We start from the raw sequence: 11506 nt of genomic DNA, 5'->3' as shown, positions 1-11506 counted from the left end.
TTACATTTGTAATTATTCCTTTAAATGAAACAATTAATGTTTTCTAGTGATGAAGAAGAAGACTATAAGAAAGTGTCACAATGTCTGACTTGAGGCTGTAATTAGTCCTGAACTTGGCAGACAACTTCATTTTTCAATGGTAGGTGGTGTTATAGCGCCCTTAATTTCACACTATCGACTTTTTCTGCATGTAATAATCACTTAATTCTCATTTAAAACACAGAATAGACTGGTACTGTTTTAGCAAGAGTGACAACATGCTAACTAACTTACTTAACCCGCTGTAAAGAACCTTAGGAGTGGTGAAGCTAACGCTAACATGGCGGCTATACTCCTTTGCTAGGTTGCTGCATGTATTTCCCTCTTAAAACTGAGCAATAACAGCTAGCACTTTACGACTCAGGAGACTTGAGCATTGTCCACAAGTTTATTGATGATAGAAGATGTGAAATTACAAATAAATGTATAAAAACATAAATATTAATTTAACACAATAAGATTTTTTATTTTATTTTTTACATGACTTAATGTTTTCTACGTCCAACTGAAAGTATGACATCAACATAGCAAACTGCACAAATAAAAAGGCCCAGTGCAAGTGGAAAAGTAATAAGTTGATTTCCCTCATTGGGAAAAATGCACTTGCCAACATCCAAGGGGGCGCTTGAAACTTTCCTGGACCTCGCAATTTATTTAATTTACATGATTCTTGTTTTTCACCGTTAAAATAATCACAACAAATGTTTTTGTTTGTCCTATCTATGACGCAAAAACACATGTGTGTAACAAAGTGATATTAGTGTGTTTCTAGAGTAGATTTTGTGAGTTAAAAGCATTTTATTGCAAAAAAAAAATCAAAAACCACATTCAGGATAATCCTGACTTGACCATTGCATTATTGTTGGTTGTTTTGTTGCAAAAGGAACACTTTTCTGGCAAGGAGAATGCAAGTTTTTAAACCTTGGGACCCATGCCAGATGTAAACGCAGCAGAAATGATATAAAACTAAAACTTACAGTAGTTTCTTTTTGTGTGGATTTAACCAGTGATTTCACATTCAGTCAGGAGGACACTGGGATTCTCCAAGTGAAATGTCAGACATGCAGATTGTGGATAGAGGGAAGGAGGAGTCTAAGTAAAGGGGGGAGACGATGATATTTGTGTCTATGTGTACTGATAGAGGGGTTGTTCGTCGGGTCTAAAGCCGTAGGCAGTGGCGGGTCGTCCTGGTGATGAGCTGCTCATGTCGAAAACATCTTTATCATCTCTGGAAAAACAGAGTCGGGGCTGATTAGACTGGAGGAAGTTACATTTAATACTGTGGTGAAAGGTTAGTGTTACCTGCTTAAAAACTGATAGACAAACACAGTTAAGGGTTTCTTCATTGCATGATCATGTTTCTGGAGTAAAGCAGCGGTGACTCACTCTGTGTGGTATGAGTCTCCATTCTGACCATGCAGGTCACTGAAGAAGTCTGGGCTGATGGAGCCGTCTCCTGGAGTTATTCCATCTGAAAACACACACACACACACACGCACACGCACATGAGAGGATAAAATGCAGACAGTTGTAACGGGTTCTGTCCAAAACTACACTCGGGACAAACGTGATGATAATTGTTTATTTTAAATCCCAAGACAAAATGAAGCTAAAATCTGTCTAAAAAGCTTGCACACAAGACAAAAAAAGAGCTGAGCCTCCTAGCAAAGGCCTCATATAATATAATTTATGCCAGATTAGGTGAATGTGATCCTAAGAATATGTCTGCCACTTTATCTCGCCTTCTCTGGTTGGAAACTGAAGCTTGTGTTTTGCTCTGTAAACCACTTACTCTCCTTAACCAAAGTCCATAGAGAAAATCCTCGATTTCACATCACATCACAGCACACAGGAGCTTGTATTAAGTGATTAACGCTCAGTCCTGAGTTTTGTTGTACCTGCACTGTAGAACAGATCGGTCCTGTCGTTGTCGTTATCGTAGAGATACGTCTCGGACTCGTCGGCCTGACGGCTCTCCACCATCTCCAGCCACTGGTTGTTATGGAAACGGAACTTCTCGGACTGGATCTTCCTCCCCCACTCCTCGTCGTACTCCTATGAGATGAGGAGGAAGAAGAAGAAGAAGAGATTTGTGAGATTTTGCAGATGGATTTTGCTGTGTCCCTCCATCAGCAACGTGTGCGCTTCACTCACGGCGATGATATCGAGGGTGTTGTCGCACACTTTTCTGATCTCTGCGTTCTTGTCGTGCATCAGGTCTGTCAGGTAGGCTGGAGCCTCTGCAGAGACGCGGTTAAAGAAAAAGAAAACGACAGATATTCTCTAAAAGGTATGCATGTAAACTTCTCTCTTCACTGGGAACACAATTATCTTAAATTGTAGTTTAGACTCGGTGCTGATGTTGTTCCCATTTTCAAGTTCTGAGGCGAATGGATTGCGGCATAATATAGGTAAACTAGTCATTTTCGAGAGATTTGCATTTCACAAATTAACCACAACTTCTTTTTTCTTGGCATGTGTGTCACTTCACAAAAATATCTTCTGCAACCCATGACAGAGTGCATTGTGGGAAGGATACGTGTGTCTTTGATGATGACGTCACGCGTGGCTTGGTGAAAAACCATCTGATAGAAGACGTAAACGATCTGACACACAAACTCGTCGTCTTCCTGTTGAGCTGCATTTTACACAGAGGGAAAACATGAGGAGAGAAGGTTATAGTACATGTACAATTTCACATTTTATATCTTTTAGAAGATTTAAATATTTTAGAATCTAAAACTACAGTTAATGTCACTTTGTAGACTGCTCACTCTCCAGCACCAAAGCCCATAGAGAAAATCAGCCTTTTTTTTAGCTCATCGGGACACAGGACTTCCTTGTGTACTGCTGCCTCATTAGTGAAGTCTGAGTCACATTGGTAAAACAGACTGATTTTCAAGACACCACCATCACAAAACAACACACGTGAAGTTACCGATGGAGGCAGCAGTGGATCAACAACTGCTGCATCCTGTTTCGTATAAATCGTCGCTTTTCTCTGTGGACTTTGGTGTGAGGAGTGTGCCGTTTACAAAGCGACACAAACTTTGGGTTTTTAAATCAAAAAATAGGAAGCACGGTCAGTTGTATTATGTTAGACACGGACAATTTAAATAAAACAACAACAAATACACTGTCTGCGTGTCCAATTGGCTACAAGTTTATTGTTGTTAGAGTTTAGTGTCCAATAAATTCGTTTAACTCTTGTGTAAAGTTGTGTGTGTGCATGTGTGCGTTACCATTCAGTAGTTCGATAAGGGCAGGGATGATTCCAGATTTGGCCAGCATGGCGGCACAGGCGTCGTCCATGGAAACCGTACCAATCATAATCACCACCTCTAAGATGAGGTCGTCCTCTGCTGAGCCTGAAACACACACACACGTGAGTGGAGACTTGGCTTTTAGGACTTTTACAGTCCAACAAAGATGATTATAAATGATGAGGGACGTGTAAGTTTCGCTGAGCAGCAGCGCCCTCTTTAGGAGCAACCTGTATATTTGTGAAGACGTATCAACGTCTGCAGAGGCTTCTTTTCACTCTCCACGTCTACTACTTACCTGGTTTGAGTCTGTCTTTCAGGAAAGGAACTAGGTTGTACTCCTTCAACACCAGCTCCCAGTCCAGGTCAGGAATGGTGAGGTTGGCCAGTGTTCCCAGACACTCCAGAACCCACTCCTCCTCTTCCTCTGCGCGGATCTCTGCCGCCAGGTCCCCGACATAATCCTGACGGAGAGAAGAACAGACGCAGACGGAGATACGTCACACCACGAGACACAGTTTGGCCACTTGACAAAAGGCTCGTATGATGAAATCCATGTCAGGTTAACACGTTCACCACTTTGTCTCGTCATTTGATAACATTTGCTGACTGGAAAATGAAGTTTGTGTTTTGTGCTTACTTACTCGATGTACCAAAGTCCATGGAGAAAATCAGCGATTATGTACATCATCGCACACTGAAGTCGTTGATAAACTCCACTCACCGTTACTCAGTTATATTATTATTATTATTTTTCTGACTCTGGTGTTTGAACATGCTTTGTTCGGATTTAACTCAGTGGCGTAAACTTAGCAGAGGAAGCAGCGATAGACAAACAGTTCCCACGTCACTGTGAGCTGAAAAAACGCCAGTTTTCTCTATGGACTATGGAGCGGTTCACAGATGTCAGGTTCCAGTCAGGAAAGGCTGTCGATCAACAAGATTTTCGACTTTAACAAGTGTCACGTTTGCAGTGAGAGAGAACCACAACTATCACTCATTTTGTGGTGGCTTTTTTTTTTGTGTCTCACTATGAACAGCGGTTTGGTCTGTCCGTCATGTTGTGAGACGTTTCGGATCATCTTCATCAGCAGGCAGTTCTTGGTCTTCAGAGCTCTCTTCATGAGCATCCTCAGTCCATTTCCTACAGACAGAGACACACAATTATAACACAAACACATGTGAGGCTTCAGCACCACTGATAACAGAGATTAAATGATCTGCTGATGTCACTTGTTCTTTTTTCCTCCCAAACTCGACAACGTTTTTCAAACAAGCGATTCCCACTTCTTTAAAGTGACTATGTTCTGATTATTGTCTCATTTATGGATCAGTTTTCATTTTTTTTTTTGTCTTTAGGACAGTGTGAAGGACATTTGAGGATGTCGTCTTGACTTTATATATGGACCGAAACAACAAATCAGTTCACCAAGGCTACGATCAACAGATGAACTCATGAATGAAAGTGTCAGCTGCAGCCCAGACCTTCACATATAAGTTGTGCGTTCTTCTTGTTCGCCGCCAGGTTAATGCAGATGGTGATGAGCTCGGTTTCAGTCTCCTCCTCGCCGCACTCAAAAAGCATTTGCATGAGCTGCACGAAAACACAGATAATTCGATTTTTTACAATCAAACAATTGATACACTTCTAGTTCAAGTGTAAAAGTGATTTCAGAGGCTGTTGTTGTTGCTGCTGTTGTTGTTGTTGTAGTACCTGAGGTATGCAGTCAGTGTAAACAAACATGCCCTTGAAGCGGTCGTCCATGCTGATGTGATACAGGGTGCGCATGACGATCTGACGGTGGTTCTCGTCGCCTGCACGACAAAGGAATCACAAAAAAAACCACATGGTTTTGCTACTGTTCAAGGAATGAAGTCGCCCTAATGTAAACAACGCTCTGCCAGTTTCACTGTGGTGTGAATACATTAATATTTATATATTATTTATTTACCCAGCAGGCCGGTCAGTTTAGGCAACAGTCCAACTTCCACCATCTTGGCTCGGAGCCCAGAGTCAAAGGAGAGGTTGAAGAGCAGACGCAGAGTCACGTTTAACAGATCCTCATGGTCGCAGGGAACCAGGCGAGCCAGTCGCTCCACCGTGTCCACCTCGGCCTGAAAACCGCACAGACACATGGTGAAATTAATGAGACACAAGGTTAATTCTGCAGCAGGAGGAGGAACACAAAAGTTGTGCGATTCTCTCTCCCACTCACCATGTCGTTCTTGTTCTCCAAGAAGATGGACAGCTTCTTCAGGAATGAAACCACCAGGACCAGCAGCTCCTCATCGTCCCGGTCCAGGACTTTGACCAACAGAGCAACGATGTTCTTGTTCCTCATCTTCAGCTCCGTCCTCGTGTCCTCAGCAAGGTTCAACAGCAGGTAAATAGACACTGACGGAGAGAAGACAAGACATGTTCACTGCACATTTCACCGCACCAAACTCCATAGAGAAAATTGGCGATTTTAAATACAGCACACAGGAGTTGTTTATCCACTGCTGACACCATCACCAAGTTCAAATGTGTTCTTTTATGACTTGTTTTTCGAAATCCTTCATTTGGGTTTTTGACACAAACTTATCAAACGAGGCAGCAGTAGATCCACAACCTCCTTTTTCTCTATGGACTTTGGTGTAAGAGTGAGCAGGGTATAAAAGTCAGTTTCCAGTGGTTTGTCTAATGGTGAGATAAATTAACTAACACATTCTTAAGCTGACTACATGTCTGCACCTCATACCACTACACTTCGAAAATCTGAATTCACAACACATCAAAGAAAAACACCATCTCTTTGTTTCAAGCAGACCAGACAAAGGTCTGTCAGAGAGTTGAAAGGTCGCTGTACCTCTGAGTAGCTGCTCCTGTTTGGCCCGCAGGCCTTGGTATTTCCTCAAAGCTTTGTCCTGGTCTCGTCTTAGTGTGCCATTCTCTGGTGCTGACTCACGTACACACAACGGGGTTAAGGAATATCGCAAAAAATCCCAAAATAGGCCACAGTCACAGTCAACATAAAGTGATTGATGGGAAATACAAAGGGGTGAATTTGGGTCCAGATCAGAAGGATATAAGCTTTGCTTTTCTTGCGCAGCTCCTCGCACCACATGTCGTGTCTCTTCAGCTCATGTTCCAGCACGCTCATACACAGCGCTCCTATTTTATAATGACTCACCACCGCGTGGAACTGTGAGAAACTGGATGAGAGGACGACAACAGAGATGCACTTTGTGAGAGAGTTTAAAACACAGACGGTGTATAAATAATGCACTGTAAGTTAAATTTAGACCAGGTGTAGTCCCGGAGCAGTTCGGTGGGACAATAAATCAATAAAGGACATAAGTGTGTGTTTGTGTGTGTGTGTATGTGTGTGTGTGTGTGTGTGTGTGTGTGTGTGTGTGTGTGTTACCTAGAGAAGCAGAAGAAGATGTAAATGATGATGGTGGCGAGCTCCACACTCTGTTTCCAGTCCTCCCTCAGGACTCTGGCCAGAGCACCTAGAGCTGCCTCTAAACACACACAGACACAGACGTTCACTACAGAAGTACATAATAACGAGGAGGTAGAGAATTAAAGTGCCTTTTAAGGACTTTCCAGGACCAATTCCCTGAAATTCAAGGACTGAATGTGCCGACACAGCTTAAGATGGAAGAGCAACTTGTAAGAGCGTCTCTGCCCCATGGCATTTTGTCTGTTTGTTCATTTGTTTGTTTTTTATTTTCTAGATGCTGCATTAGATGGAAAAACGGGATTATAAAAATGCCCATGAGAGGAAAAGAAACCATAAAAACATCCCACAAGCAGAGTGAAAGCTCACCGTTGTGCAGCAGCTCCTCCAGGTTCGCCGGGTTACGAGCGAGCTGCAGGATGAGAGCAGAGCCTCTGATCTTCTCCGGGATTCCCTCGTAGAGCAGCTCCACATACTCGTCCACCCTGGTGATGTTGGCCTCCTCGTTCAACTGCGCGGACAAAACGTAAGCACAAACGCACTGTGACGACGAACAAACTGTTCCAGTAAAAAAGAAGATTCTCAGTGTGACGTCCGCGGCTTAGTAAACTACGTACTCCCAAAAAAGAGTTGACACCTTTACCCAAAGTCACAGAGAGTTCATGAAAAATAAAATAACAACTAAATATTTGTAAAACGCAATCCCAGATGAAACTGGACTTGCCATCTCTTACCTCCATCCCTTCAAACGGAGTCAACTCTCTGGGTTTCACACTTCTCTTCTCCTTCTTCTCCACTGATGACACACACAAAAAGAAAATAAGTTTTATTATTTTACGAATATTAATCGATTACTAATCGATTTTGTGTTGAGTGTTTTCTGATTTTTCCGGCTTCTTAATATTGAACATTTTCTGGTTTCTTTGCTCCATTTGACAAAGAAATAATTAAAACTGAAAAATCTCAGTTTTTTACATTTTCTGCACTAAACAAGCACTAAATTATGAAAATAATCGTTGCAGCCCTAATGCACACACACAATTAAATAAAGGAAAAAAGGACAGCAGCTCCGTCGTTATACTATGAGCTAAAGCCTAAATTATTATTTTTTGGACCATGGTATGATGAATCATCATCATCATCATCATCTACTGCTTTATCCTCTACCAGAGGGTCGCGGGGGGTGCTGTGCCAATCTCAGCTACATCGGGCGATAGGCGGGGTACACCCTGGACAGTTCGCCAGTCCATCGCAGGGCCACACACAGATAGAGACAAACAACCATTCACTCTCACACGGTATGATGAATATAATTTCCAATTCAATTTAATTAAAAGTATTTGTATCTTTGTGCCAAACCACAACGTACATTATCTCAAGGCACTGAACATAATAGTAAGGCAAAAACCTTTACAACATTATAGAGAGAAGAGAAACCCAACAGTTCACACTAGTCATCAGTGGAGAGGAAAAAACGGCATGTGCTTAGACAGGTTGGGGTGAAAGGAAAAAATGGGGGACAGAGGACAGGAAGGGGATAGAAAGGACACAAGGGAGGTGAAGTAGAGACAAAAGAGAGAGACCAGGAGGAGAAAGATAAGATTATAATTTCTACGGTGGGTCGTTTTTTAGCCCCGCGAGCTACATTTTGGGTAGCCCTGCTCTGTAGCAGCGGTGTAACACAGGGTGCCATGATGACTCACGTCTCCCCTCCACCGGCGATGACTTCCTGTTCTGCAGGTAGTAGAGGAGCTGCTCCACCTCCGGCAGACGGGAGTGAGGGATGAGTTTACACTCCTCCACCACTTTCTTGGCCAGAGCTCCCACATCTGTGGTGGGGGACAGACTTTTCACACGGATACTGGAGGAGCGACACATAAAAGAGACATAAACCCAAACATGAGTCACTTCCTGTTTTTTTTTACGGTCGATATACATATGTACATATCTGTAAAATGATATTATAATACCATATATTAATTAAATATAATATGATATACTATATTATATACATAGAATACAATTAATAATAATAACATATCTGTTATAATATAACATAATATATCTTACGGTTTTGGTGTAGTTAGATGCTTTTTTTTCTTTTTCTTTTCTAGTTTTTTTCCCCATTGTTTGCATTATTTAAATTGTATGGTGCTGTATTGCTGCTGGAGCCTTAGTATCCCAGAGGGAACCTCCCAAGGGATTAATAAAGTTCTATCTAATCTAAGAAGATTTTAAGACGCTCACATTTTTTGTCCCTCCTTTCGGTCGCCCAGCATGTGACCTCCGCTCTCTGCCAGTATGGATGCCTCCACCTCGTAGTGGACCACCAGGGCCGCCTCCGTGGGGTGGACATCGAGACCGCCCACCGTCACTTTGCTTTGGGAGGTGAAAGACAAAGAGACTTGAGTGAGTGAAACTTGTTTTCAGATAGATTTTTTTTTTTTTAAAAAACACACACATAGTTTTAAATTTACGAAGTCCACAGTTAATGAGTAGAAGGAATAAATGCCTCCTGCCAGATGCAATTTAATCATGATATTCCCATTTTTGACCAATATTGATAACACTATATCATTTGTTTTTGCTGGAAATGACAGTTCCTAACTGAAATCTGCAGAAACCACATATTTTCTGGTTTCTTTGCTCCATGCTGTTGTTTAATCTGTAAAATGACCTTGAGTGTGGTGAAAGGCGCCAACAAATATAATTTATTATTATTAGGTCATTTTTATATTTTATTTGTATAATTTATTTATCTCTGATGTACAGCACTTTGTCTCAGCTACTGAATCATTTTGGTTTGTGGACAAAAACAAGATCAGAAATAATGAAAATAATCATTCGTCGCAGCCCTAGAACACATTTCTGTTTCTCAGAAACTTTATAAATACTGTTAATAGTTAATAAATCCTATTGTTTATTCAACAAAGTTTGATTTTTTTTTACCTTTTTAATGTATTTTATTTTCATTTAAACAAGTGCAAAACAGTGCAGACACACGATGTGTATTGATTAGCTATTATTAAATACTTCTATTTGATCAGATGGAGGAAAACAAAAAGAAAACATGCTTTATATATTGCACTGATGTCCACAAACCAAATTAATTTTATTAAATTGTAGTAAAAGGAGTAAACCCGAACATATTCACATTTAAGAAGCTGAAAAATCTGAGAACTTGTTTTACCTTATACATATCTACTTCACTGTTATCAATGCTTACTGTGTTGTTTAGTTATACAAAACGCAGTCCAATTAATCGAAATTGTTGACAATTAATTTAGAGTAAAATGTGTCTTTTTTTCCAGATATTCTGGATTATCTCATGGATGTTACAGAAGTGGCAAAAATAAGCATTGAATTTTAGCATATATACATTTATTGGTTAAAATAAAGAAATAAATCTGTGTAAACCCTAACCCTACACAAACAGTTACACGTTGTTGTTTGTAATGTATCACCAAAACTACATTACATCAATACCACAGAATTGTCATTTAACCTTCTTTTTCAGCCACAGAAATCCATAATATTGCACATAAACAGACACGCCCAGAGAGAGAAACATGCTAGCAAAATGGCTAACGTGTTTCCACTAAGGCTCAGATAATAAAATAGAAATAATAATCTCAATTTACAGCTAACATTACCAGATAGTTATACTGTATACTAACTAGTGATACTAATTAGCCGGATGTAATGTTAGCTAGATTAGCTGTAACCCAGACAACCCCAGTTTCCTTCACCACTGAGGAAATGACTCGCCAAAACCCCTTTAAAAATCTGCGTATTTTAATATCGTCGTGTTTACCGTTTAGCAAAGGCTTGAGGCGGATATTTGTGCATATTGTCACAGTCTTGTGGTTAATTCGGCATGGTGTTAATAACGATGTTACACATAGGTTTTTGTTTTTTTAAAGGTTGATTTTTAAAGGGTTTATTTGCTGCTTAGGCCTCGTGATCTCAGTCATTCTAAGCGACCGAATTCAAGATAAAAGATACACTTTATATTTTTCCTTTCATGTCACGCACAATTTAGAACGAGAAGCGATACAATGTAGTATACTGTACATAAACACACCCATCGCAAAGATGCAGTGCAACCACACGAGCTTAAACTCACCGTTTGAGGTAACGCGCGTCATCCTGCATCTTCCTCAGATGTAAGATTGTTCCGTTTTTCAAAAATAAACCTAAAAATATCGATCACATCGATCAAATATCCTAAATTACGACAATAAAAAATCCGTGTGCGAATCCCCGGCTTCGCTGTTTCCACCTAAACAACAATAGACTACAAACATGGAGCTCTTCGCTCTCCTGCGCATTACCGCCACCTACCGCTCCGGAGTAGAACTACAATCTATGACAGCATACTAGCCATAAACGTGTATATACTTTCTCTAAAAATCAACCGAAAACATAATTGATTGTATGATAATTAATTTATTTCCTTGTTATTTTATTAATTGAACATTTTGATTTTAAACATTTTATTTCTTTATAGCCAAATGTGTGGTAAAATGAGGAATGTGACACAGATACACACAGACCCAGAGTACACTTTGATAGAAGTCACCTTTATTTGGAGATCAATGATATAACTGCACATGTAACACCTTATTACTATAACATACTATGGAATAATGTTTATAATTGAGTTGTGTAGTGTATATATGTATTTTAAGTATTTTATTATACTACATTCTGAATATAGTCTAATCATATTGTGTTATGTCTCTTTCTTGTTTTGTC

At 40.3% G+C, this 11506-nt stretch overlaps 1 protein-coding gene across 1 annotated transcript; it reads right to left on the bottom strand.

The window, feature by feature from the left end:
• Window positions 1–413: 413 nt before the first annotated feature.
• On the bottom strand, window positions 414–11045 carry LOC131469429 (kinesin-associated protein 3-like). Its single transcript, XM_058644346.1, has 20 exons — window positions 10875–11045; window positions 8996–9127; window positions 8452–8609; window positions 7483–7544; window positions 7118–7259; window positions 6710–6809; window positions 6373–6497; window positions 6152–6250; window positions 5519–5697; window positions 5255–5417; window positions 5017–5117; window positions 4788–4896; window positions 4334–4446; window positions 3601–3766; window positions 3282–3407; window positions 2579–2677; window positions 2194–2279; window positions 1938–2094; window positions 1426–1510; window positions 414–1267 (listed from the first exon to the last, which is right to left on the bottom strand). Exons 1-20 carry the CDS (start codon window positions 10901–10903, stop codon window positions 1165–1167), a joined length of 2334 nt encoding a protein of 777 aa, XP_058500329.1. The 5' UTR covers window positions 10904–11045; the 3' UTR covers window positions 414–1164.
• Window positions 11046–11506: the final 461 nt, after the last annotated feature.

Source organism: Solea solea, chromosome 1 (assembly GCF_958295425.1).
Source record: "Solea solea chromosome 1, fSolSol10.1, whole genome shotgun sequence".
Classification (NCBI taxonomy): domain Eukaryota; kingdom Metazoa; phylum Chordata; class Actinopteri; order Pleuronectiformes; family Soleidae; genus Solea; species Solea solea.
The sequence above is the reverse complement of the archived record's forward strand: the minus strand, read 5'-3'. Positions and strand labels throughout refer to the sequence as shown.